General features: G+C 46.4%; 1 protein-coding gene, 1 long non-coding RNA gene and 1 other non-coding gene across 14 annotated transcripts; 1 reads left to right on the top strand and 2 right to left on the bottom strand.

Annotated features, from left to right (window-relative positions):
- Window positions 1-19,394, bottom strand: LOC120102387 (uncharacterized). Of its 4 annotated transcripts, none has more exons than XR_005503889.2 (6): window positions 10,126-10,778; window positions 7,534-7,609; window positions 3,139-6,291; window positions 849-960; window positions 357-578; window positions 1-247 (listed from the first exon to the last, which is right to left on the bottom strand). It is a non-coding gene; the product is annotated as an uncharacterized LOC120102387 (long non-coding RNA). The 4 variants fall into 4 exon arrangements; XR_010065939.1 differs by having other exon boundaries at window positions 357-960; window positions 3,139-3,199; window positions 5,776-6,291; window positions 10,126-10,775; XR_010065938.1 differs by lacking the exon at window positions 10,126-10,778 and adding an exon at window positions 19,329-19,394 and having other exon boundaries at window positions 357-960.
- Cops7a (COP9 signalosome subunit 7A) lies at window positions 814-26,814 on the top strand. 9 transcript variants are annotated; one of them, XM_006237368.5, is made up of 9 exons: window positions 814-952; window positions 19,127-19,526; window positions 19,991-20,195; window positions 22,710-22,785; window positions 22,968-23,056; window positions 24,008-24,210; window positions 25,076-25,181; window positions 25,339-25,490; window positions 26,505-26,814. In XM_006237368.5, exons 3-9 carry the CDS (start codon window positions 20,034-20,036, stop codon window positions 26,548-26,550), a joined length of 834 nt encoding a protein of 277 aa, XP_006237430.1. In that variant the 5' UTR covers window positions 814-952; window positions 19,127-19,526; window positions 19,991-20,033; the 3' UTR covers window positions 26,551-26,814. The 9 variants fall into 9 exon arrangements, with proteins under 9 accessions (XP_006237430.1, XP_038963604.1, XP_038963606.1 ...); XM_039107676.2 differs by having other exon boundaries at window positions 19,127-19,554; XM_039107678.2 differs by lacking the exon at window positions 26,505-26,814 and adding an exon at window positions 25,653-26,461.
- Window positions 20,550-20,655, bottom strand: LOC120102584 (U6 spliceosomal RNA). Its single transcript, XR_005504220.1, has one exon. It is a non-coding gene; the product is annotated as a U6 spliceosomal RNA (small nuclear RNA).
- Window positions 26,815-27,715: the final 901 nt, after the last annotated feature.

Genomic DNA, 27,715 nt, shown 5'->3' with positions numbered 1-27,715 from the left:
TTTCATTTAAAAAATTTATTTCTTAAAATCGGTAAAATGATTTCCAATGATATTCTGGTCTACCCACAGATCAGTGCCTCGCCCAGTCATCCTCAGAGAGGCTTCCCCCAGCAGTGGTTGGGAACAGATGCAGAGAGCCCCCAGGCAGACATTAGGTGGAGAGAAAGCCCAAGTTGGAGTTCTTCATTGGATTCATCTTCCCCTTGGAATTCCAGGATCCCTGAAGAGGAGTCGGACGGAGGAAGAACTGTAAAATCCGGAGGGGACAAGGACACCGTAAGAATGCAGCCCACAGAATCAATGAAGTGGCGCTCATAGGAGCCCACAGAGACTGAAGCGGCAGTCTACAGTCTTACCTGGGTCTCTGTTAAGTCATGTGCACACATGCTGTGGCTGTTAGCTTGGTGTTTTTGTAGAACGCCTAGCAGTGGGAGAAGGGCTGTCTCTGACTCTTTTGCCTGCTCTTGGGACCCTTTCCTCCTACTGGGTCACCTCATCCAGCCTTGAGATGAAGGTTTGTGCCTTGTCTTGTGTCATGTTCCCTCTTCAGTTGATATCCCTGGGAGGCCTGCTCTTTTCTGAAGGGAAGCAGAGGAGGTGTGGACCTGGGGGAGAGGGGAAGTGGGAGGGAGAACTGGGAGGAGTAAAAGGAAGGGAAACTGCAGTCGGGATGTATTGTGTGAGAGAGGAATACATTTTTCAAAAGTATTTCTTTTAGTGGGTGATTTGCCCCACCGCATACATGTCTGTGTATTCTGGGGCTCGCAGAGGCCAGAAGAGGGAATGAATCCTCGGGAACTGGAGTTGCAGATGGTTTCGAGCCACTACTCGGGTGCTGGGAATCAAACCTGGGCGCTCTGCCAGAGCACTGCTGAGTCATCGCTCAAGCCTCCCCCTCGTCCTTCCTTTGACAGTTTCTCGTCGGTCCGTTGGCCCACGTACTGATGAGCAGGTTTGTCCCTGTGTGTTTAATAGGTGATTTAAAATATTCTAGATAGCAACGCCTTGTTGGAAACAGAGCTGACAAAGATTTTCTCCAATTCCACAGACTACTTACTTTGCTAATAATTTGTTTTGCTGTACGAAAGCTTTTAAATGTTATGTAACCGCATCTCTCAGTTCCTGGGGCTGTTTCCTGTGTTATTAGCATCCTACTTGGCCATCTCCTGCCTCTACCTGTGCCTGTGCCTGTGACTGTATGACCTGAAGTGTTTGTCCAGCACTTTCCTGTAGTGGTGTCAGTGTTTCCAGTTTCAGATTAAGGCTACTGATACAGTCTGAGTTAATTCTTGTACATAATGAGAGGCAAGAACCAGGGACTGGAGAGATGGCTCAGTGGTTAATAGCACTGACTGCTCTTCCAGAGGTCCTGAGTTCAAATCCCAGCGACCACATGGTGGCTCACAACCATCTGTAATGAGATCTGGTGCCCTCTTCTGGCCTGCAGTCACATATGCAGGCAAAATGCTGTACATAAATAAATAAATCTTAAAAAAAAAAAAAGAATTAGGTTTCCATAACTGTACAGGTTTATCTCTGGGTCTCTGGCCGTGTTCCACTGTCCTATGCATTTGTTTTGTTCCAGTGCCATGCCATCTTTGTCACTATGGCTCTGTTGTGGAGTTTGATGTCGGGGAAGGTAATACCTCTGACTGCTCTTTCTACTTAGAATGGCTTTGGTTCGCCTTAGACTTTTGAATTTCCATGAGAATTATAGATTTTTTTTCCTTCAAATTCTGTGAAGACTGTCCCTGGAACTTTGATGAGGACTGTATTGAATCTGCAGGTTGCTAACCTGCCAATCCGGGAGCAGGGAAGGTGTTTTCACTGTCCAGTGTCCTCCTCAATTTCCTTTTCCAATGTCTTAGAGTTTTTCTTAAAAAGGTTCTTACCTCTTGTAATTGACTCCTTCAATGGTAACACAGTACTTGTCCGAAATGAATATAGAGGCTTCCATTTTCATTCCATCCACCATTCCTGTCCCCGTTCCTGTCCCTGACCTTAGCATGGTTCACTGTATGCATTCTTCAAAGGTTCTCAATGTATGTAAAAGCAAATGGCACTATAACACAGGCACACACACACACACACACACACACACACACACACACACACACACACACACACACACACGGGCTGGAGAGAGGCTCAGAGGTAAAGAGTACCCAGCACTTTTGCAGTGGACCTGTGTTTGCTTCTCAGTGCTCAGGTGGTGACTCAGAATCATTTGTCACTTCAGTTCTAAGGACTCTGGCTCCCTCTTCTGGTCACCGCAGGTACCAGAACATCTATGGCTTACATTCATACATAAGGCAGACACTCACAAACAAACCTTTTTAAAGTCTTTCTCCCCCAAGACCTGAGGGTATAACTCAGAGCTTTCCTTAGCGTGTTCGTGACTCTGATTCAATCCTCACGCCACAAAAATACCAAGGTAGTAATAAAATACCAGACGTGATGCCGTGCACCTTTAAGCCTGCACTTGAAGGCTGTAAGACAGCACCTGTGCAGCCCCAGACCCCCTGACTGAGGTGGTGAGAGAATGGAGGAAGAATATATACAAACACAAGGACAGAAAATCTGGGGTAAGGTGGGCTGTGTGCACGCTAAGGGAGCCGCACCAACTACCCAGCAACCTTGAACATTAGAGCATGCGCAGCACGGGAGGAGGAGGAGGAGGAGGAGGAGGAGGAGGAGGAGGAGGAGGAGGAGGAGGAGGAGGAGGAGGAGGAGGAGGAGGAGGAGGAGGAGGAGGAGGAGGAGGAGGAGGAGGAGGAGGAGGAGGAGGAGACAGCAGCAGCTGGGGTTGCTAGGTTTTGCACACATTGTCAAGATTCCAATTCAGACAGCAGAAGGCTTTGCCTTTCCTCCGAGCCTCTCCTCTTCCCTTTACACTTTCACTCAAGACTTCCCTGGCTCCCCACTTTCAGAGCCAAAGACAGGTAGATCACCAGGAAGATCTCTGTGTGTTCAAGACCAGCTTACTCCAAGTAGTGAGTTCGAGGCCAGCCAGAGCTACAAAGTGAGACCCTGTCTCAAAAAAACGAAGAACACACAAAAATACCTTTGAGGCTGGAAAGATACTCAGTGGTTAGGAGCTCTTGCTGCTCTAACGTGAAATAGATCCCCAGTACTCACATGGCAGCTCACTGTCATCTGTAGCTCCAGTTCGAGGTGATCTGACACCCTCTTTGGACCTCTTTTGGCATCAGGCACACGTGAAGTCCCATACATATTTATGAAAAATACGAATATACATAAAACAAAACACACATGTCAAAAACTAGTAACAAAAAACATCTCCTTTTCTCTCTCTCCTCCTCTCTGTTCTAAGGAGAAACCCAGGGGCCTCACACAAGCTAAACAAGTGTTCTACCACCAAAGTATAAATGCTCTTTAAAACGTTTTATACACTTATGGGGTGGGGGTGGCGCTCGTGTCACAGACCATGTATGGAAGTTATAAGACAACTTCCCTCTCCCCTTTAACTATATGAGGCAAAGAGATCTAAGGTCCTCCGGATTTTATCCAACGAGCCATTTTGTAAGTCCCATTCTTGTTGAAAAGATGAGTTTATTGTTTATTTTATGCGTATGGGTGTTTATCCTCCAGAACTGTAGTTCCAGACACTTGTGAGCTCCCACACGGGTTCTGGGAATGGATCTAGGCCCAGTGGAAGAGCAGCCAGAAGTCTTACAGCTGAGCCATTGCTCCGGTCTTTATTGTTCCTTTTTTTTTACTTTGCCTCGGGTCTTTGAGATCTTTCTATATCTTTCTAAATCACTGGTCCTTTTACACAGGCATAGAATTCTGATGCATGCACGCCCCCTCAATGTCTCTTGAATCCATTCTCGGGCAGGCTTCTGCCCTAACTCACTACCTAAAATCTCTCACGTGAACACTGCCTAAGATCTCCAGGTGTCCATACCCAAAGGTCAGTCACAGGGTAATTTCTTTACCTGGTTTGTTGTTGTTGTTAGTTTGGTTTTGCTTTTTTCAAGATAGGGTTTCTCTATGCAACAGCCCTGGCTTTTCTGGAACTTTCTTTGTAGACCAAGCTGGCCTTGAGCTCACAGAGGTCTGCATGCCTCTGCCTGCTGAGTGCTGGGATGAAGCCACCATACCGGCTTTTTACCTGATGTTTTTGACATTCTGCTGTTCTGGTTGCTCCCACCTCATCCTCCGAGGTCTCATTGCTGGTCCCTGTCTCCCATCAGATATCTCCCTCTATCTGTATAAATATTCATTCCCCCAAGAGATCATTTAGTTTCTAGGTTCTAAATATATTTTTCTCATAACTTTCTAGTATTATCTAGTATTATCTCTGTCGTTTGGCCTCCGCTAGTCTTTCTATTCTACTTGTCCCTTTTTTAAATATTTTCTCTTAAAAAAAATACTTGGTTTTATTATTTCAAATTGTATGCATGGAGCCAGTAATCGTATCTAATCTCTTTAATCCCAGCACTTGGGAGGCAAAAGCAGGAGGTATTTTGTGAGTTCAAGGCCAGCCTGGTTTACAGAGCAAGTTCTAGGACAGCCAGGGTACACAGAGAAACCTTGTCTCAAAAGGGGGGGGAGGGGGAGATGTACAGACTTCTAATTAAACAGGGCTGTGGTAGTTTGAATAGGAATGGCTTCCACAGACTCATGTGTTTGAATGCTTAACTCATTGAGGATGGAGTGCCAGGTAGGTGTGGCCTTGCTGGAGGATGTGTCACTGTGGAGGCAGGCTTTAGGTCTTATATGTTCAAGCTAGGCCCAGTGTGGCGGTCTCAGCTCCTTCTCCAGCACCATGTCTGCCCACATGCCACCATGCTTCCCTCCATGACAATAATGAACTGACTGAAGCTTTGAAACTGTAAGCCAGCCCCAGTGAAATGTTTTCCTTATAAGAGTTGGCATGGCGGGGTTGGGGATTTAGCTCAGTGGTAGAGCGCTTGCCTAGCAAGCGCAAGGCCCTGGGTTCGGTCCCCAGCTCCGAAAAAAAGAAAAAAAAAAGAAAAAAAAAAAGAAAAAAAAAAGAGTTGGTATGGTGACAATGTCTCCTCACGGCAATAAAACCCTAAGACAAGGACAAAAATGTTGAAGTCCCTATTTTTAAAATTTAGCTTTTCTATAGCTGCCTCAGATTTTTTTCTTTAACCTTATTTTATGTTATATATACATAGGAAAAGTTTTATTCGACGAAATTCACAGAATATAAAATTTATCATCCAATTTAAGTCTACAGTTCCGTGGTATTAAATGCATTCATGGGTTGGGGATATAGTTCAGTTGGTAGAGTTCTTAGAATTGAATCACCAACACCTCATGAACTGGGCTTGACAGCACACAGCTCTAGTCTTGGTATTTAGGAGGTGAAGGCAGGAGAATCAGAGGTTCGAGGTCAGGACTGGGGAGATGACTCAGTACAAGGTTTCCAGTACAAGCATGGAGATCTGAGTTCAGTTCCCAGTAATGACATAGAAAGCCAGTTGCAGAGGCAGAGACTGGGGGGATCACTGGATCCTGCTCTAGGTTCCATGGGAAACTCTGTCTCAAAAAACAAGACAGAGAGCAATTGAGGAAGTCACCAACATTGACCTCAGACTCCATGTGCACACACAAACATAAACATGCCCACCTGTATAGACAAACAAGTACACACACTCAGAAAACAGTAAGAAATGCATTTATGACGCAATGCCATCCCTCTCTGTCATCTCCACAACTCTGCTTGTTTGGTTTCAGAACAGGGACTTAGTATAGAGATCGAGCCAGGTGTGGTCCACTCACCTGGAATCTCAGCACTCAGGAGTCTGAGGCCACCCTCAGCTATATGGGGGGACCCTGTCTCAAAAAAATAATTGAAATGAAATATAAAGAAGACAGAAAATGAGCGCAGTGATTAAGATCACTAGTTACAGGGTTGGGGATTTAGCTCAGTGGTAGAGCGCTTGCCTAGCAAGCGCAAGGCCCTGGGTTCGGTCCCCAGCTCTGAAAAAAAAAAAAGAAAAAGGAAAAAAAAAAAAGATCACTAGTTACTCGCTGGGCAGTGGTGGCACGGGCCTTCATGCCCAGCACTTGGGAGGCAGAAGCAGGCAGATCTCTGAGTTTGAGGCCAGCCTGTTCTACAGAGTGAATTCCAGAACAGCCAAGGCTACACAGAGAAACCCTGTCTTGAAAAACCAAAAAAAGGATTGCTCCTTACTCTTGCGGAGGACGAAAGTTGGATTCCCGGTACGCACGTGGCAGCTCACCGTCTTCCGTAGCTCCAGTCCCACAGGATAACGTTTCAGGCTTGCTTGGGCACTAGGCACACATGACGCACAGACATACATGTAGACAAAACACTCATACAGCTCAAATAAATTAATAAATAATAAATAAATAAATAAATAAATAAATAAATAAATAAATAAATAAATAAGTAAACAAATGCATGCCCAATTTGGCCTTTTTGAGAAATATTTAATGAGTTTTGCCTGCATGTCTACGTAAGCACCATGTGCATGGCTGGTACCTGCAGAAGAGAGCAGGTACCAAATCCCCTGGGATGGGGGTTAGAGAACATGGTAAACTACTATGTAGGTTATATTATTGGGAACTCTGCCATAGCAGCAAGTTCTCCTCTCTCTCTCTCTCTCTCTCTCTCTCTCTCTCTCTCTCTCTCTCTCTGTGTTTATTTATTTTATTTATATGAGTACACTGTCGCTGTCTTCAGACACACCAGAAGAGGACATCAGATCCCATTACAGATGGTTGTGAGCCACCATGTGGTCACTGGGATTTGAACTCAGGACCTCTGGGAGAGCAGTCAGTGCTCTTAACCTCTGAGCCATCTCTCCAGCCCGAACCTTGAAGTCTTGATCTTCCTGACTCAATTTCTTGAGTGTTAGCATTATAAATATACAGTTTAACTTCGTTTTGGTTTTTTTTTTCTTTTCTTTTTTTCAGAGCTGGGGACCAAACCCAGGGTCTTGCGCTTGCTAGGCAAGTCCTCTACCCACCCCTTAACTTCACTTTGTAAAACTGAAACCCTGAACCCATTAAGCAATGACTTCCCAGGACAACTACCATTCTACCATCTGGTCCTATGGTATTAACTACTCTAAGGTGTGTGTGTGTGTGTGTATTTTTAATTATGCATATATGTGCAAAAGTGAGTGTGCAGCTGTCTTCTGGAGTCCAGTGGACAGAGATCTGCTAGCCTCTGCTTTCCACGGCATGTACCACCATGCCCTGCTCGCCACATATACTTGAAATGACATATGTTATAAAAGGCAATACACAGCTGTTGGCTCATGCATTTAACCCCAGTCAGTACTCAGAAAGCAGATGCAGAAAGATCTCTTTGAGTTCAAGGCCACCCTGTTCTACACAGAAAGCTCTAGGATAGCCAGGGTTGCATAGAGAGATCCTGTTTCAAACACACACACACAAAGTCAATATACAAGATACTACTATATATGTTAGGTATAAACAGGACTTGTTTTCTAGTTGAGATGGGATTTTATGTAGCCCAGGCTGGTCTCTAACTTGCTACTGCAATACCTGATCTTCTTTCTGTATCTTTCAAGTGCCGGGGACATAGGCAGACAGACACCACCATACTCAACGTACAGCTTCTCTGCAAACAGATAAAAGTGCAAATATGCTGTCTGTTTTTACGTATTGTTTTTTTTAAAGATTTATTTATTATCTATAAGCACCCTGTAGCTGTCTTCAGACACACCAGAAGAGGGTATCAGATCCCCATTACAGATGGTCATAAGCCACCATGTAGTTGTTGGAATTTGAACTCCAGACCTCTGGAAGAGCAACCAGTGCTCTAAACCACTGAGCCATGTCTCCAGGATCCACCCATGGTATTTCATGATACTGGAATTCTCACTATGTAAACCAAGCTAGCCTTGAACACAGAGACTATCTCATCTCTGCCTTCCAAGTACTGGGATTAAACGTGTCCACCACTATGCCCAGCCATTTTAGTTGTGAGTCTCTGTGTGTGTGTGTGTGTGTGTGTTGATTTGAGGCAGTTTCTTGTGTAGCCTTGGATGTCATTTTAGTTGTGAGTCTGTGTGTGTGTGTGTGTGTGTGTGTGTGTGTGTGTGTGTGTGTGTGTGTGTGTGTTGATTCAAGGCAGTTTCTTGTGTAGCCTTGGATGTCCTGGAACTAACTCTGTAGACCAGGCTGGCCTCAAACACACAGGGATCCACCTGTCTCTGCCTCCCAAGCACTGGGATCAAATGTTTGCCACCATTAGGCTGCCACCTTAGTTTTTAAAGACGCGGTCTCTCACTGAATCTGGAGCTCACTGGTGGGGCTAGCTGGCCAGTGGGCTGCAGGCATTTCTCTCTGCCTTTCCAGCACAGGATCACAGGGCTTGCATTTCCTTGCTAGGCTCTTTCACATGGGCAATGAACAACCTAGTTCGGTCCTCACATCTGCATGGCAAACACTTTACTGAGCTGAGCCATTGCCCCGGCCCTTGTTTGTTTGAGACAGGGTCTCAAATACTCAAGGCCATGAATTCACTCTGTAGCTGAGGATGACCTTAAACCTCTGATCCTCCTGCTTTATTTCCTGAGAGCCGGGATTGCTAGCATTGGCTAACATGCTAGGCTGCGTTCAGTGCTGGGGATAAGCCCAGGGCTGCGTGCACACTAAGCCAGCAGTCTCCTAACGGGGCCATATTCCCAGCACCCAGCAACCTCCTTATGATACTGACATTTCCTGACATGGACTTGGACTATCGCTCCTTCTATCCGGGCCTTCTTGGTTTTGTAGTTTATTTATCTACATTGATGCACATGTGTGCCCACACGTTTGTGAGTGACCGTGGAGTCTAGAAAGGGGCACCAAAGCCGCTGGAGCTCTAGTTACAGAGAGTTGTGAGTCACTCCGTGTGGATGCTGGGAACCAAACTCTGCAAGTGCAGGAAGCACTTTTAACTGCTGAGCCATCTCTCCAGCTGCCTTTTAGGGTCTTCTTAGGTGTCTTTCAGTGAAGTGTGTGTGCGTGTGTGTGTGTGTGTGTGTATGGTACACCCTCTGCTTTATTTATCACTGAGCCCTATTGTGATTTTGTTGTGATTTTTTTTTCAAGATTGCATTTTCAGGGCTGGAGAGATGGCTTAGCGGTTAAGAGCACCTGGCTGCTCTTCCAGAGGTCCTGAGTTCAATTCCCAGCAACCACATGGTGGCTCACAACCATCTGTGATGAGATCTGATGCCCTCTTCTGGTGTGTCTGAAGACAGCTACAGTGTACTTATATAATAAATAAATAAATCTTTAAAAAAAGAGAAAAAAAAAGAGGCCGGACTTCTTTAAAAAAAAAAAGAAGAAGAAGAAGACAGCATTTTCAATGTTCGGTTGGTTCTGCTGACACACAGAAACACAATTGCATGGCAATAAGATTTTTTTTTTTTTTTTGGTTCTTTTTTTCGGAGCTGGGGACCGAACCCAGGGCCTTGCGCTTGCTAGGCAAGTGCTCTACCACTGAGCCGGTCGGGGTTGGGGATTTAGCTCAGTGGTAGTGCGCTTACCTAGCAAGCGCAAGGCCCTGGGTTTGGTCCCCAGCTCCGAAAAAAAAAAAAAAAAGAAAAGAAAAAAGAAAGATTTTAGAGTCAACGTCCTTGACAAACTCTCTTGTCTAATAATTTTTCTATACTTTTTTTTTTTTACATTTTCCACAAAAGTAATTGTTCCACAACAAAAGACCATAGTTTGCTTTCCCCTCTCTAATGCTATGCCTTTAGTTTTCTTTCGTTGTGTGGACCAGGACCTTTAGTACAACATTGAGTACCAGTAGTGACAAGCTGTTTGTCTGCCCCTGCTTTTAGAGAAACTACTTCCAATGTTTTCACAGTGGAACTGCATTCAATCCCCAGCACCACGGAAATAAAGGAATAAACGATCCCTTCTTTTAAAAAGATATACCCCCACTAAATACCCCTGCTTGGCATGGAACTTACTATGTAGACCAGGCTGGTCTCAAACTCAGAGATCCCCCTGACTCTGCCTCCCGAGGGCTGGGGTTAAAGAGATGCAGTATCATGACTGGCCCCAAACCAGCCAAGACTACATAGTGAAATCCTGTTAAACAAAACATTATCTTTTAAACAAAATCTCATTTGGTTTTACCAATGAAGACTTGGGAGCCAGATGCTTCGGTGAATGCCGACTAGCTCAAAGAAGCAGAGAAAACACCCAGCTGACCTTCCTCCTCAGTTGTCATCCCAAAAGGAATGCCCCCTCTCATGCCATGTCCAAACCCCTCCTCCAAACTGTGTCCCTCCCCACTTCCTGTGCGTCTCTCTATCCGTCCCCTAGACTCCCTGTTACCCTCTGTGGTTCTTTCCTAGTAATCCTATGTTCACTTCCTGTCAACTGGTGGCTTGCTTTGCCTCTTGACCTATGGCTGAGTTTATTTAATCCTGTTTATAATATTCAAGCAGAAAGCTCTTAGATTAGAGGTGTGTGCTAAGGCTGAGCCACACCACAGCTAAAACCTGCTTTGTCCAGTAAATAACACAATCTCGGGTTTCACTGTGCGATCAAATACCCTGCAACAAAAATACCTTTTCCATAGGCCAGGGAGGGACAGTGGCAAATGTCTGTAATCTCAGTCTTGGGGGGGAGAAGCAGGAGGATGAGGAACTCTAGGTCATCATCAACTGTATAAAATGCCCAAGGCCAGGCTAGACCACATAAGACACTATCTCTAAATAAATAAATAAATAAATAAATAAATAAATAAATAAATAAATATAACTTCTACAAATTAAGGAAGATGTTTTTGTTTTTTTTTTAAGTCTTATCTCTTCCTGTTTTTTTTTTTAAGATTTATGTGTATTTATGTGTGTATGTGTGTGCCTGCCTGAGTCTATGTGTACCATGTGCATGCAGGTGCTTGCAAAAGTCAGAAGAAGTTACCCTTGGAGCTGGCAGTTGTGAGCCTGCTGACGTAGGTGTCTGGAACCAAACTCTGGTCCTCTTTTTTTTTTTTTTAAGACTTATTCATTTATTTTATGTATATGAGCACACTGTCATTGTCTTCGGACACCAGACCCCATTACAGATGGTTGTGAGCCACCATGTGGTTGCTGGGAATTGAACTCAGGACCTCTGGAAGAGCAGTTGGTGCTCCTAACCGCTGAGCCATCTCTCCAGCCCACTCTGGTCCTCTTAAAGAGCAGTAAGTGTTCTTAACTGTTGCACTGTCTTTCTGGCCCTGAATGAAATGCTATTTAAAGCCTTTCTTCTGGGGTTGGGGATTTAGCTCAGTGGTAGAGTGCTTGGGGCCCTGGGTTCGGTCCCCAGCTCCGAAAAAAAGAAAAGAAAGAAAAGAAAAAAAAAAAAGCCTTTCTTCTCTTGAAACGTGATAGACATAGATTCGAAGGTGGCAAAACATAAAACGTAATGAGAACTTACAGAGGGAAGGGTTAGGAGCTGAGTAACAGCATCCCCACTGCGTCATCTGCATGTAAAATAGCTCTTATACTCTTCAAAGACAGTGTATCCCTGCCCAGTTACATCTACTCACTGCTCACTAGTGAGAGGTAATGTATGGTTTTTTATGAAAATTACTTTCGGGGGTCCTGAGTTCAATTCCCAGCAACCACACAGTGGCTCACAACCATCTGTAATGAGATCTGATGCCCTCTTCTGGTGTGCATGAAGACAGCGACAGTGTGTTCGTAAACATAAATAAATCAATCTTTAAAACAATTCTCGGGGTTGGGGATTTAGCTCAGTGGTAGAGCGCTTGTCTAGGAAGCGCAAGGCCCTGGGTTCGGTCCCCAGCTCCAAAAAAAAGAAAAAAAAAAAAAGAAAAAAAAAACAATTCTCTCTCTCTCTCTCTCTCTCTCTCTCTCTCTCTCTCTCTCTCTCCCTCTCTCTCTCTCCTTCCCTTTTCTTTCTTTCTTTCTCTCTTTCTTTCTTTCTTTCTTTCTTTCTTTCTTTCTTTCTTTCTTTCTTTCAGACAGGGTCTCAAATAGCCCAAACTGCCTTTGCAACTCAGGACCTTGAACTCCTGATCCCTCTGCCTCCTTCTCCTGCGTACTGAGATTACAGGCACGGGCAACCATGCTCAGTTTACCCCAGGCTGTCTCAAACCCTGGGATGTAATGCTGGCACGAACTCTACTGAGCTATGGCTTCAACCCCCTTATTATATTTCCTCTTCCTCCTCCTCCTCCTCTTCCTCCTCCCCCTCCTCCTTCTCTTCCTCCTCCTTCTCTTCCTCCTCCTTCTCTTCCTCCTCTTCCTCCTCTCCCCTTTCCCTCCCCCTCCTCCTATTCTTCCTCCTCCTCCTCTTCTTCCTCTTTCTCCTCCTCCTCTTCTTCCTCTTTCTCCTCCTCCTCTTCTTCTTGGTTGTTTTTGAGACAGGGTTTTTCTGTGCAGCCCTGGCTGTCCTAAAATCCAATCTGTAGACCAGGCTGGCCTTTTGTTTTCTATATATGTGGGAGTTAAATTATCCCACTTTATTAAATAATGCTAAACTCTTTATTCCAAAGTGGTTTAGGTATCCAGACATGGTGGTACATTCCTGTATTCCAAGTCTGAATGAGGAAACAGCTAAATTTGAGGCCAATCTGGGCTATGGAACTAAGGCCAGTGTACTTAAAAACACAATGTTATAACACAATGTTTAACCTCTAGTCTGTGGAGTAGAGTATCTTTGCTGCATCCCAGTCAGCATCTGGTATTTTGGGCTTTAATTTAGCAGCTCTACAGTGGACAATGTCGCTCATTGTGGCTGTAATTTGCATTTCCATCATTATGAATGAAGCTGGGGCCATTTCCTTCTGTTGGTTGACCTTGCAGATTTCTTTTGTGAAGTGTTGGTTCAAACCTTCAGTTCACATTCATAACTTTGGGGTTGGGGATTTAGCTCAGTGGTAGAGCGCTTGCCTAGCAAGCTCAAGGCCCTGGGTTCGGTCCCCAGCTCCGAAGAAAAAAAAAAAAAAAGAAGAAGAAAGAAAAAAAACACATTAATAACTTTGTTACAGTTTGCAGCTTTGTTTTACTTTTTTCTGTGTAGTTCTCTATGCATCTTGGACATACCTTTTAAATAAGTGTTTAAGTATGTTGGGGCATTCTCTCTCTCTCTCTCTCCCATACTGGGAATTTGGATTTGATCTAGGGCCTCACATCCTGGCCATATTACTCATATGTACCCCACAACTCCCGCCCCCCACTCCCGTATGTGTACAACCCTCGGTGTCATTCCTCAGGAGTTACCCACCTTGATTTGAGATGAGATCTCTCACTGGTTTGAGGCTTGCTGGTTCTGCCAGCCCTAACTAGCTGGTGAGCTCCGGGGATCCTCCTGTCTCCCTCCATAACTCCAGAACTTAATTCCAAGTGCATGCTACTGTGCCTAGCATTAGTTTACATGGCATTAATACACTCAATACAGGTCCTCAGGCTGGAGAGGTGGCTCAGTGGTTAGAACACTGACTGCTCTTCCAGAGGTCCTGAGTTCAAAATCCCAGCACTCACACAGTGGCTCACAACCATCTGTAATGAGATCTGATGCCCTCTTCTGGTGTGTCTGAAGACAGCTACAGTGTACTTATATATAATAAACAAATAAATCTTAAAAAAAAATACAGGTCCTCATGGCCAGCATCTCCCTACCTCCCCCCCAAGTTCACATTGCTGGTCTTTCTTAGATAGGCTCTCATAGAGTCCATCTGGCCTCACACACTAGGCATCCAAGATGTTCCTTTCACCTTAGTCTCCTAAGGTGAAACTCAAACCTTTGTATCTCGGGATTTTCAAGTTGGTCTCCTAAGATTCATTCAGTCTGAGTGCTGGGATTACAGCCTGTACCACCAGACTGGGTTGATGTGCAGCTCAGAAGTGACTCAGGGCTTTGTAAATATTAGGCAAGCACTCTATACCTGACCCATATCCCCTTCTGGTGGCTTGTCTTTTGATGAACAATTGTTGCCAAATGTAGCAATCTTTTCACACCACAGTTAGAATGAGTATTAAGTACCTCTCACCTGGTTTATATCCCAGATTCAACTCCAAAAGCAGAGAAACGGACTGACAGAGGTAAGGGCAGGACTGTAAACATGGCTTGCCTCAAACGCAAAAATGATTATGTCTCTGTCTTGAATTCATGGATATATTCTTCTAAATTATGTGCTAGAGACTTATGCATTTACTTTGTAGTGCACAGGCAGAGGAACACAGTCAAAGGACTGAGCCGTAGTGAATGCCTTGGGGAGCTGTGAGAAGAGGCGCCAGGGAAAAGGCAGAGTGTCCTGTACCCCAGGTTCATTTTGTGCCCTGGATTGTTCTTGGACGTGATTTTGTGCCTTCTGTGGCAAACATTTACATTCAACTTACAAAACGTGCTGGTTCTCGATTGATCTCAGAATCTAGCTGTAGAACCCAAACTGGTGAAAGGACTTGCTAAGTGCTGTTTTCAGCGCGCCCTGAGTCTGGGCTTGGCCTCTGCCTTGCTTTCACGCTTTCCCGGATATAATCTATAGCCCATGCCAGGCAATGGTGTTTAAATTGGTCTGTCCTGAGAAAGCCTGGGAAAGGGCTGCTCCGTTAATATTTTGTATGTGCTTCCTGGTGCTTATTTACATGTTTCTCTGAACTCAGACAACCTTTCCTGTATCATTGCTTTCTTTGTTACATTTGTGTATAAAAGTACACTGTCATTGTTAGACATGCTTTCAGGTCCTCACATCCTAGGTCCAGCAGGAAGGATTCAGTTTTCTCTCTTTCACATATATCCAGTTCTCAGAGCCAGTGAAATGTATATTCTTCCTTTCCTGCAGTCACAAATCAAGTTGTTTGTGTGAGTGAATCTGTTTCTGGGCTATTAAGTCCAGTGACCCATCTGTGTACATCAATAGTACACTCTCCTTCTGTATTGTATGTAGATGAATCTAGGGTCTCGCATATGTTAAGCATGTGGTTTACACAGAACTGGATCTTGTGAAAGTCATAATACATGTCTTGGTGTCTGATAAAGCTAGTGTGTCTACTATGGTTCTACTATGGGAATATCTTCTTGGGAACCAGTGAGATGGCTCAGTGGGTAAAGGCCTTAATGACATGAGTCTAATACCCAGGACCAACGTGGTGGAAGGAGAGAGCCAATACTGGAATTGACATCTAACCTTACCCAGACATTGCAGGACATATGTACCCACTCATACATAAACACGTGTCACACACACACACACACACACACACACACACACGGCCTTCTCTCTTCAGGTTTAAGACTGCATCTCACACTGTAACCTACATTGGGCTTTAACTTAGAAGAATCCTCCTGTTCTGACATCTTAAATGTTGGTATGATAGACATGTGTCATGATGTCTGGCTACAAGATAGTCCTGAGATCGTCAGTTTTTCACACTTTGGGGTTGAGTTTGCAAATATTTTGCTGAAGATTTCAGTGTTGGCTTGTGATGCTGACCTATAGTTTCCAATCTCGTTTTGCCTTTGACTGATTTTATCAAAATAGTTCTGTCCTCATACAATAAGCATTCTTTCTTTCCCCACTTTCTGGAAATGTTATATGACATTTAAATGATTGGCACTCTGTCTTTTTAGTTGCCAGCTTAGCCTTTAATGGCTGAGCCATCTTCCCAGACCACGATGTGCACTTTAAAAGCTTTGTTAACTTCAGATTATTTTCGTTTGCTCAATTTTTTTTCCAAGAAAGGATTTCAAAAAAAAAATTTTATTTCATGTATATGAGTACACTGTTGCTGTCTTCAGACACACCAGAAGAGGGCATCAGATCTCATTACAGATGGTTGTCAGTCACCATATGGTTGCTGGGAATTGAACTCAGGACCTCTGGAAGAGCAGTCAGTGCTCTTAACCACTGAGCCATCTCTCCAGCCCAAGAAAGGATTTTCTTAAGTAGCCCAGGCTAGTCTTAAATATGTGATCCTCTTTTAGCTTCCCAACTCTAGGGATCATATGTATATGCTACTACTCCTGGCTGTAGTATCATTTTCTTCCTTTCTTTTTTTCAACACATGTTTTCTGTGTAGCTCTGATAGTCCTGTAACTCCCTCTGTAAACTAGACTGGCCTCAAACTCACAGAGCTCCTCCTGCCTCTGCCTCCCTCGAGTCCTGGGATTAAAGGCCTGCGCCATCATACCCAGTTTGTCATTTTCTTTTTGAGACTTTATAGGCTGGGTGTAGTGGTGCACAGCTTTAGTCCCAGCACTCAAGAGGCAGAGCCAGACAGATCTATGTCAGATCCAGGCCATCCTGGTCTACACATCGAGTTCCAGGACAGCCACCTGGAAACCTGTCTCAAAACGGTTGAGAAACCCTGTAATAAAAAACAAAGTCGGGTTGGGGATTTAGCTCAGCGGTAGAGCGCTTGCCTAGCAAGCACAAGGCCCTGGGTTCAGTCCCCAGCTCCGAAAAAAAAAGAAAAAGAAAAAAAAACCCAAAGTCTTATGAGTACTTTTTTTTTTCTGTCCACGTGTGTGTGTGTTTGTGTGTGTGTGTGTGTGTGTGTGTGTGTGTGTGTGTGTGTCTGTGTCTGTGTCTGTGTATACATCACATCCACGCAGTTCCCATGGAGGCCAGAAGAGGGCACCAGAACCTTCTGGAATTGGAGTTAGTTGAGTGATTTTGTGAGTGTTGGGAAACAGAAACCAGGACTTCTGCAGGAACATTCGGTGCTCTTAACCACAGAGTTTTGCCAGCCCCTATGATGTCATTCTTAACTCTTTCACGCCTTACATCTAACCCGCTTGCAAATAATGTTCACTCAGAGTACTCATTTCTGTTTCTGCTCAGTCCAAATCAACTTCAATGTTCACCTGAACGGTTGTCATAGTCACTGGTTGACCTTCCTGTTTCTGTCCATGAGCTATCACAATAGTAGTTTAAAACCAACACTTGGAAGGCAGAGGTAGGTGGACTTTTGTGAGTTCCAGGGCATTTGTTTGGTTTTGGTTTGGCTACGTTGACAAAAGCTAGAATCATCTGAAAGAGGGAACTTCAATTGAGAAAATGAGCCCATTATATTGCCTGGGGGTAAATCTATGGACTTTTCTAAAAACTACCTGTGTGAGTGGTTTGCCTGCATGTATGCATGTGCACCATGTGCATGACTCGAGCCTAATGACCCATTCAATCCCCTGAAACTAGAGTTATAGATTGCTGTGGGTACTGGGAATCAAACTCAGGTGCTTTGCAAGAGCAGCGTTTTAAATGTTAAGTCATCTCTACAGCCCTGTGCTTATTTCCTTGATGAATGACTGGTGTAGATGATACCACTGCTAGGCAAGCATCCTGGAGGTGTAAGGAAGGTGCTCCAGGTGAACCCTCAAGAGCAAGTCCATGGTCAGCTTCCCTCACGGTCTCTGCTCAGTTTGTGCCCTGACTTCCCATCCAGGTAGACTGTGGTCAGGATTTGAGAGCCAAATAAAATCTTTCCTGAAATTTATTTTGGCCAGTGATTTTTACATGGCAATAGAAAGCAGACTAGGTCACGTGGTTTAGGGCACATCAAAACTAGATCAGATTACCTCTCATTTCTCCCCCCATTGCCTTTTTCCCAAAAAAATTTATATATAAGTATACTGTAGCTGTACTTCAGACACACCAGAAGAGGGCATCAAGTCCCATTACAGATGCTTGTGAGTCACCGTGTGGTTGCTGGGGTTTGAACTCAGGACCTCTGGAAGAGCTGCCTGTGCTTTTAACCCGAGCCATCTCTCCAGCCCACTCTTTTTCTTTTCTTAAGTTTTATTTATTATGTAGTGTTCTTCATGCATGTACACGTGCAGGCCAGAAGAGGGCATCAGATCTCATTATAGATGTTCGTGAGCCACCATGTGGTAGTTAGGAATTGAACTCAGAACCTCTGGAAGAGCAGCCAGTGTTCTTAGCCTCTTCTAACCTCTCTCTCTCCACCACTCTCAACCTGGAACTCACTACGAAGCCCAGATGGCCTCTGGGCCTAAGATCCTCCTGACTTAGCCTCCCGAGTGCTAGACTACAAGCATGTACTACCATGCCTCGTTTTTCCTGCAGGGAAGCAATGGAATCAGATAAGCCTGCACTTGGACCCTATGTTCCCTTGTCTCATGGGTTACTTCCAGAACTCAGGTCTTGAACTTTCAATTCCCCTGCCTTAGTCTACTGAGTAATGGGATTACAGATTATGAAACAGTAAGTCTGGCTTTACCTTAATTTGCCCCTTAAATGGTTTCTGTAAGTATTTTTGTTTTGTTTCATTTTGAGACATGGTCTCACTAAGTAGTTCTGGCTATACCATAATTCCCTATGCATAAGATGCTGGATGATTTAACTCAGAAATCCACCCAATTAAAGGTGTGTACCACCATGCAATTTAAAGTATTCTAAGACAGGGTCTCTCACACTGTAGCACAGGCTACCCTCCCAACTAATAGCAATCCTCCTGCCTCAGTCTCCTGGCTGTTGGGATTACAAATAACCAGCTGAATCCTTTAACTTTTAAATTTCCTCACCTGCCTAGGTTCTACTTACACTTTTCTCCTGTTGAGATTCAAGTATTAAAACCAGAACGATTAGGTGTAGTAATCCTTCTGGTTTTAATCGGCCAAAAGTCTGGTCACGTGGTCTGAAATTCCAACGGAAGAAAACCTCAAAAGCCTGACCAATACACTTCCCTTTCCCCTTAATCATTTGGGGGTTTGTTTTGTTTTTTCCAGACCGGTTCTCAAGTAGCCCAGACTGGCTTGGTATTTGCTATGTATTTTTTGCTTCGTTTTTTTTTTTTTTTTTTTTTTTGATTCTTTTTTTTCCGGAGCTGGGAACTGAACCCAGGCCCTTGCGCTTCCTAGGCAAGCGCTCTACCACTGAGCTAAATCCCCAACCCCCTGGGGCTGGTTTTGAACTCCCGATCCTACCTCTATTTCCAAAACACAGGGAAGCGGTGTGGGTCACCACTCCCTGCCCCCTTGCATTTTAAACTTTTATTCTGCTCTTTAAAAAACATGAGTGGTTGAACTACCTAAATTATCTACCGTTGAATTCTAGCCACGTTTGTCTACTTTTTATTCTGCTCTTTGAAAAACATGAGTGGTTGAACTACCTAAATTATCTACCGTTGAAACTCTAGCCATGTTTGTCTCCTATTTTTAGTTTCTGCATCTTCTCGTCTTCCACTAACGCTCATGCGGCCGGAGGAACTTGGCGCTGCCCTCCTCCCCTCTCCTGCAGCTACCGGGCGGTTCATCTACCCAGGACCTCCACGGAGCCAGGATTTTCTCTACACCCGGCATCCACCGCTCCCGCACCAATAAAGCTTTATCGACAGAGCGGAAGCTAGGTGTCGCTCTCTCACCTCCTTCGGTCGGGAAACGGAAGCAGGCCATAGCCGGCCGGAACCCGCCTCTCGAGAGCGGAAGTGCGGCCGGAAACTGGCCATAGAAGCGCGTGGCTAGAGCGACCCTGCGGGGAGGTGGCAGGAAAGGCTGGGAGCCGCTGCCGGAGGTGACGGAGCGGCCGCCCCGCCCCGCGCGCTGGAAGACGAGGCTTCCAGGTAGCGGTCGGTCGCAGTCTGTCCCAGGGTACGACCCGGCCTTGGGCACAGATTCGCGGACCCGGGGCTGCCTCTTTAAGGGAGGGGGTGGAGCCACGAGTGAGGATCGAAAAGGTGAGGTCACGTGGTTGAGGACACGTGCAAGACACGAGTTTAGAGCTGGGAGTTCGTCGTCGTTGGGGTAGACACCATGTGCCACCTCTTCCCTCCCTTCCTCATCTGTCCTGGAACTCAATGGGATGCACGTGGTGGGGCTTGGGACTGCCCCGATGGAGGAGAGGGTGGGCGTGGCAGCCAGGATGTGGCCGACTTTAAGGAACCCTAGAGTTGGCTTTTAGACTTCTTGACCTAATTGCACACTGCAGAAGTGACGTGGTACCTCTTGAGTGCAGTTCCCCACCCTTGAGCTGACCACCCTCACGTGGTTCAGGGACCTTTAGTTTTACGTTCCTCTTTCCTTGCAGCTCCAGAAAACTTGAGGCCAGAGCCCCGCACCAGGGTGCAGCCATGAGTGCGGAGGTGAAGGTGACAGGGCAGAACCAGGAGCAATTTCTGCTCCTTGCCAAGTCGGCTAAGGGGGCAGCACTGGCCACACTCATCCACCAGGTGCTGGAGGCCCCTGGTGTCTACGTGTTTGGGGAACTGCTGGATATGCCTAATGTTAGAGAGGTGTGTTGCTTGCCTGGGTAATTCAAAAAGAACCTCGGGACCAAAGTTTCCTTGAGAATGGTGGGCTCATTTTGTAACCAATAGCCACTCAGGTGAACAGGGTATTGATAATTAGATGTCAGCTTGGAAAAGTAAGCAGTCAAAAAAAGGTCTTCATTTCCTGTATCTCTTACAGAAAAGGGGTCTGTAAACTTACTGCTCCCTTCCTCTGTACCCACAATTTCAGTCAGGGTTTCACTGCGTAGTCCTGGCTGCACTAAACTGGTAATCGTCATCTGGGCTGGCCTTGAATGCTTGAGAATCTTCTTGACTATGCCTCATGCAGAAGTTAAAAAAAAAATTTTTTTTTTATTTAAAAATGTGGAACGCTTTATAAATTTGAGGTCATCTTTGCCCAGGGACCATGCTAATCTTCTCTGGATCGTTCTAGTTTTAGTATATGTGCTGCTGAAGGAAACACAGATTTTAAATTTTTAAACAAAAGAACATGTCATACACAATACCACTCATAAATGCCAGCTCGTCCACCAGTATGATATCTTTACTGTTGTTATTGATGTTGTTGTTTTTCGAGACAGGGTTTCTCTGTGTACTATAACTTGTGTTCTGGAACTCTCTGTGTGTTCAACTCAGAGATCCACCTCCGGAGTGCTGGGATTGAAGATTTGTGCCTATTGATACCTCTTAATAATCCTGTCACCATCATTTGGGAGGTAGAAACAGGTGGATCTCTGAGTTAGAGGCCAGCTTGGTCTACAGACTTGAGTTCCAGGACAGCCCCTGTTACACAGAGAAACCGTGTCTTAAAAACAAAACAACAAATCTTGTCACCTGGATCAGAAAAACCTAATTAAGTCTCAGTTTTCCCTTAAAAAATGGTGATGAGAACCTTGAAACAGCTGATAGAGTGGTTGCCTAGCATTTGTGAGGCCTTGGCTTCCATTTCAGAACTTGGGATGCTAAGGTAGGGCACCACAAATTTTAGACCAGCCTCTGCAACTTAGACCCCATCTCAAAAAAGGAGTAGGGATGTACTCAGTGAAAGAGCCCTTGTTTGTCGTATGCATGGCTCAGTATAGGTACAGTTCTCACAACTCCAATGAGGGAAAAACCGAAAAAAACACTACCTGGGCTGGAGAGATGGCTCAGCGGTTAAGAGCACTGACTGCTCTTCCAGAGGTCCTGAGTTCAATTTCCATCAACCACAAGGTGGCTCACAACCATCTGTAATGGGGTCTGATGCCCTCTTCTGGTGTGTCTGAAGACAGCTACAGTGTATACATATACATAAAGTAAATGATAATAAGAAAAAAAGCACTTCCCTTCACAGTTACAGTAGTAACTGTGGGAAAGTCTGGAGTCTCCTAAAATCAGAGAGAATGGGCATTTGAGTTATGCCATGGTAAATCCCACCCCCACCCCTACCCCACCCCCAGGTAGATGGTGAAGATGCTGTCTTCCCTAAGACAGTGGCAAACTGCTATGAACACAGTGACGAGAACATTCAGGGAAATGGCTGAGTCAAGAACGTTAAAAGTGGGGTTGGGAATTTAGCTCAGTGGTAGAGCGCTTGCCTAGGAAGCGCAAGGCCCTGGGTTCGGTCCCCAGCTCCGGAAAAAAAAAAAAAAAGAAAAAAAAAAAGAAAAAAAGAACGTTAAAAGTATAGAGCAGATGGATGGCCAATCCTGGGACACCAGCCTGTCATGAGAGTGACAGTAGTGTGTGGCTAGACTGAGCCAGGCATTAGAAGACCCGTGGTGGAATCAGAGGATAGAATGTTTTTTGGGACTGCTGTTTCACAAGAAACTGGCTTTTGTCCCTGATTTTCTCTACAGTGAACTAAAGTATGTCCTTAAGATGAGGTAGAAGGAGCATTTCCAGCTTGTGTTCCAGTGAAAGAGATCGGATAAATGGATAAAACAATACAAGTCAGCAATTTATCAGTAACTTACTTCGAAGGCCACAGCTCTGGGTCCTTGGAGGCTAGCAGATGCTGGGTCTATAGCCTTGTTAAAACATTGTTGGGGCTGGGGATTTAGCTCAGTGGTAGAGCGCTTACCTAGGAAGCGCAAGGCCCTGGGTTCGGTCCCCAGCTCCGAAAAAAAGAACCAAAAAAAAAAAAAAAAAAAAAAAAAAAAAAACATTGTTAGGTGAGAACCAGCAGAGTGACATGCCAGGATAAGTGGCAGTGACAGGAGGGAAGGTGCTGTGGATGACGTAAGACCTCGCTATGAGGACATTCTGAAGCCATGGCCACAAACCCTCTGGGGGGCGGGGGGGCACATAATTTACAGTGTCTGGTGTGTATGTGTGTGCACACGCACCTGTGCTACTCTGAACACTGAAAGTTTTCAGCCCTGACTGAGAATAGGAATCGGATGCGTAGCACAGCAAAGGGTTAGTAGCAGAAATGAGCCCCTGACAGACCAGGATAGGGACTGTTGGGAAGGATGGGGTGAGAAAGCAAGGTCAGAACAGGGCCTCCTTGTCACTGCCTCCCTTGTGTTCTTGCAGCTGGCAGACAGCGACTTTGCCTCCACGTTCCGGCTGCTCACAGTGTTTGCCTATGGGACCTATGCTGACTACTTAGGTAAATAGGGCCAGAGCTGTGGAAACAGGAGAAGGGTGGTTTCTGGAGAGACTTAGAAGAAATTCCTGGCTTGCCCTTCTTCGATGTCATAAGTGAACCTGGGCAGGTTAGACCATAATTGGTGCAGAAAACTTGCAGGAAATGGCTAAAAACAAGATCCCCTGGCTTCTGTCCCTGTCTAGCTGAAGCCAGGAACCTCCCCCCACTTACTGAGGCTCAGAAGAACAAGCTTCGACATCTGTCAGTTGTCACTCTGGCTGCCAAAGTCAAGGTAAGTGACAGTCCTGCCAGTCCAAAGCCAGAGAGTACCTGTCGTGAGTCCCTGGGAGTGTGTAGGAGAGCCGTTGGCCTCCTTCTCTGGGTCTGAGCTGAAACTGTCACTGTACGCATTTAGTCAGGGGTGTTTGGGGTCCAATAGCCACTGGAATGCTGACCATATGGAGTTCACCATAGGGAGTTCCAGGCCAACAAAGCCTCAGAGTGACATGAGGTTCTTCTCCACTTGCTATAGTAAGATGGGTGTGACCCACAAGTACCTGTGTGCCCTGGGGGCACAGTCTCGTTAGATCACATCACTCTCCCAGTTGTTCAGTAGAACTGAGTCCTGGTGATGTGTGCTGGAATCAGGCTTGTGGCTGTAGACTCCTCCAAGGTAATGCCACTTTGTCAGGCAGCTGAGTCAACAGTACCTCCCGACCCTCCTCCCCTCTGGTGTCATGCTGAGCTGAAACAGTTTCCTTAGCGCTAGGAAGATGTCCCGCTTTCCCACTGCACGTGGGAGGCAGGCATAGGAAGAAGAGCATCTGTCACCAGATTGTCTTTTTTGAGTCTGTGGTCATGTCTCGTGTAAGCCCAGCGCTTGGGAGTCTGAAGCACAGGATTAATGTGAGGTCTAGCCTGGACTACATAGTGAGTTCCAAGACAGCCTGGGCTATAGAATGAGACTGTGTGTCAGAATACCATGAAAGGAGGAAGGAGGGAGGGATGGAGAGAGGGAGAAAGGAAGGACGGAAATAAATAGAGGTTGAGAGATGCTCTTTTTTCTGGTGACGTGTTTGGGGGCAGTAATAGGTTTTGCTTTAGAACCAACATCTTCCGGGAAATGGTTTATGGATAGGAGTGGAGGGATGTGGGCCTGGGCGGTGGGGAAAGACTCGAAGAGGACTCTGGAAAGTCCTCTGCTTTTGAACCCCACACATTCTGGTCTGACCTCTGGACCCAGTGTATCCCATATGCAGTGTTGCTGGAGGCTCTCGCCCTTCGTAATGTGCGCCAGCTGGAAGACCTCGTGATCGAGGCCGTGTATGCCGATGTCCTTCGTGGATCTCTGGACCAGCGCAATCAGCGGCTAGAGGTTGACTACAGCATTGGACGGGACATCCAGCGCCAGGACCTCAGCGCCATCGCCCAAACCCTGCAAGAGTGGTGAGAACTTGTCAGGCCTTGACCCCTCCCACTCCCTTATATAAGCAGGAGAGACCAGGGACTGGGGTGCGGAGGGTTAGCCTAAGAGGAGAGGAAGAGATCAGTGCTCTCTTCCCAAGGCTTCTGAGGGAACAGTCTCAGTGGGGCCCTGGGTGCAGAGCAGAAACGGGAAAGGAATGGGAGCTGTGCTCTTGACAGCTCTTGGTGGGAGGCTTGTCGCTGTTGCAGGCGCAGTTCAGTACAACGGCTTACAACATCAGGGGCTGCGATGGGTCTCTTTCCTTTTCTTCTTTGTATCCTTTATAGATACAAAGGATCTTTATAGACATCTCACTATGTACCCCAAGCTAGCCTTGAATTGAAAATCCTGCCTCAGCTTCCCGATTCTGAGATTACAGGCGTACACCACCATGTCTGGCTCTCCCATTATGTTTTCTGATTCCCACTGTCATCTTGTTATCTTGATTTATTTTTATTTTTAGTTATGTGTTTGTATGTGATAGAGGGGTGAGAGGATGCCCGTGAATGCAGGTGCTCACAGGGCCAGAGGGCTCAGATCCTCCAGGAGCTGGTAATTGTGAGCCTCCTGGCGTGGATGCCAGGGGTTAGACTCGGTTCTCTGGAGGAGCATTACATGAGCTTCACCACTGAGCCACTTCTCTAAGCACACACGCCACCCCCACCCACCTTGTCTCTGTCACTCAGCTGCTTCCTTATCCCTCTCTTATCCTGCCCTGGGGGTTTTGGTGATGAGAAAGAATACCGCTGTTGTTGGTTCCCTGGTCCCCGGTCAGCTCAGGCAAGAGTTTCCAGTCCAGCTCAGAGGCTTGCTTTTGAGGCTTTTGGTGTGCCCTGATTCCCACAGGTGCGTAGGCTGTGAGGTTGTGCTGTCAGGCATTGAAGAGCAAGTCAGCCGTGCCAACCTGCACAAGGAGCAGCAGCTGGGCCTGAAGCAGCAGATCGAGAGTGAGGTGAGCAGACAGGGATGAGACGAGCTAGAGCTCCCCAGCCCGGGCACCTGGCCTGGGCACTGGGGCTGGGGTGTGCCTGAGGCAGACTGATAAAATACTCAGGACCTGTCAGTTCTGAAACCTCCTTTGACTATCCTCGTTCCTTTCATCCCAATAGGTTGCCAACCTTAAGAAAACCATTAAAGTTACAACAGCGGCCGCTGCTGCAGCCACTTCCCAGGACCCTGAGCAACACCTGACAGAGCTGAGAGAACCAGCTCCTGGCACCAACCAGCGCCAACCCAGCAAGAAAGCCTCAAAGGGCAAGGGGTGAGCCCATGCGGGAGCCGCTTGTCTCTGGGTACCCAACTTTTACCTCAGGGATCTGGCTGCTCCACTTGCCTTAGTCATTTGCATGGGGTCGGGAGTGGGGGTGTCCTCCAGGAATTAGGAGACCCCTTGCATCCCCTCTCTCTCTCTTCCCCTTGCCAGACTCCGAGGGAGCGCCAAGATTTGGTCCAAGTCGAACTGAAAGGACTTGTTTCTTCCCTGGGAATGTGGGGTCCCAGCTGCCTACCTGCCTAGCCCTTAGGATTCCTCAGAGAGCCTTCCTGTGCCCCTGGCCAGCTGATAATGCTAGCTCATGACTTCCATCTCCTCCACCCCCAAGCATAACCACATCCTCTGTGGGGAGGAGGCCAGTACAGGTCATGCTATGTTGGTACTTCTTACGTGTCCCATTCTCCTCCCCACCACGCTTGCTCCCATTGTTCTTTAGCACTGTGTCTGCCCATGACCCCCGGCATTGAGCAGGCCGGCAGTCCTACAGAGGGTGCTGGCTCTCCACTACCCACACCTACCCCTGCATGCCTAACCTGCAGCTCCTCCTCCTGCCTAGTGGGCTGCATCTGAAAAGCCATGGGGAAGGGGGTCTCCACCTTCATCCCAGCCTTAGAGTTCTGGAGTCAGTCTGCTACCCTGGGAGTCACTGGACATTTTCCTCCCAGAACCCCATCACACTACATTGTCTCTTGTCCTCTCTCATCTCCTTGGGCCTGGGGATACTGCTGCTCCAGTGACCCCAGAGCCTGAGGACAACTATTTCTGAGATGTTAAGAAATGGTTCTTGGTTAGCTAATCATCTTAGGAAACACAATGGAAATCCTGCCAGAACTTATATCTCCTGTGGTTTTGGTGGGGAAGGAAATATAGATTGTATATTAAAAATAAAAAGTATATATGAATAGGTCTATATATAACATGACACAGAAATAAATCTATGAGAAATCTATGTACAAAAATGCCAGGAACTGGGCCTCTTCTGTCTTTGGTGTTTGTTAACAGGGAGAAGATTAACCCCCAGTCCTCTGTAAAGCCAAGTGCCAAGTGAAAAGAACCAGACACTTTGCAGACTCTGGGCCTAGCAGCTAGGAGGCCTAGACCCTGGACAGATTGCTCCACCCTCAGGCCACTGTCAGCAGTAACGAACCGTCATGTATAACAATGGAGATGCAGACTGACCGTCTCTGTCCCTGCAAGGACCTCCAGTGTAGTCTGCTTCCCTTCACCTCCGAGAATCACAAGGGAGGTGATGGTAGTGAACCTGACTTTTCACATTGAAAGCACATAAAACTATTAGATTTGTTGGTCTCTGTCCCTTTTGTCCAGATTGAGAGTTTCCAAGAAGTATGTGTGTCAGGAGATTGGCCTGCAGCACTGCTTGCTTCCTGGAGGTGGGAAGGGCTAACTCAGGGGCAGGTGAACCCTCTCCTCACTCAAGTGTGAAGTGCTGTCTGAGGCGTTGTCTGGGCCGTGGCTGCTCTCTAGCTGGGGATTTAGGACTTCTCCACCACCACCCCCTTCAGAACATGGTCTTTCTATGTATCCCTGGCTCTCGGAATGCACTAGCTCAACTCAGATTTACCTACTCCTGCCCCAGAGTGCTGGGATTAAAGACATGACCTGGGGTTGGGGATTTAGCTCAGTGGTAGAGCGCTTGCCTAGCAAACGCAAGGCCCTGGGTTCGGTCCCCAGCTCCGAAAAAAAGAAAAAAAAAAAAAAAAAGACATGAACCACCATGCCTGGCTATAGACAAATTGCTCTTAACTGCACCTGAAGCTTGCTGTCATTGGACCAGAAAGTAGGGGCAAAGTCCTGGTGGTGGCTTGGCGTGTGAGTTGGGGTAATCACTGTGGTTCTGAGACCATCTGGTATTTCAGGCTGACCTTGAACAAAGGATGGCCTTGGATTGAGGCTCCTCCTGCAGCCAGCCAAGCACTGGGATCACAAGTGTGCACCACCAAACTTGGTTCAGTTGGCACTCTGGTTCTCAGCTTTCTGAAACAAGCTAATTGAATCTCTCGCCTCTGAAATAATGCCGCAGTCGTCCCACTGTGTAGAAGATGCCAGTTTCCAGTGGTGTGAGCCAGCCCTCGGACCCCTTTAATCTCGTTCCCTCCTTTTCTTGTCGGTTGGTTCAGACCCAAAATCCCAAGCTGGGTTTGAACTGCTAGACTTCGTTCCTGAGGAAGGAGGGTGGGTGAGTTCCCACTGTA

This window comes from Rattus norvegicus, chromosome 4 (genome assembly GCF_036323735.1).
Source record: "Rattus norvegicus strain BN/NHsdMcwi chromosome 4, GRCr8, whole genome shotgun sequence".
Taxonomy (NCBI): domain Eukaryota; kingdom Metazoa; phylum Chordata; class Mammalia; order Rodentia; family Muridae; genus Rattus; species Rattus norvegicus.
The sequence above is the reverse complement of the archived record's forward strand: the minus strand, read 5'-3'. Positions and strand labels throughout refer to the sequence as shown.

Bases quoted from the DNA above. Each gene is read 5' to 3' on its own strand.
- Cops7a (XM_039107674.2), top strand. The intron at 20,196-22,709 runs GTGTGTTGCTTG...GTGTTCTTGCAG, and splicing joins ATATGCCTAATGTTAGAGAG to CTGGCAGACAGCGACTTTGC. The intron at 25,491-26,504 runs GTGAGCCCATGC...GTTTGTTAACAG, and splicing joins AAAGCCTCAAAGGGCAAGGG to GGAGAAGATTAACCCCCAGT.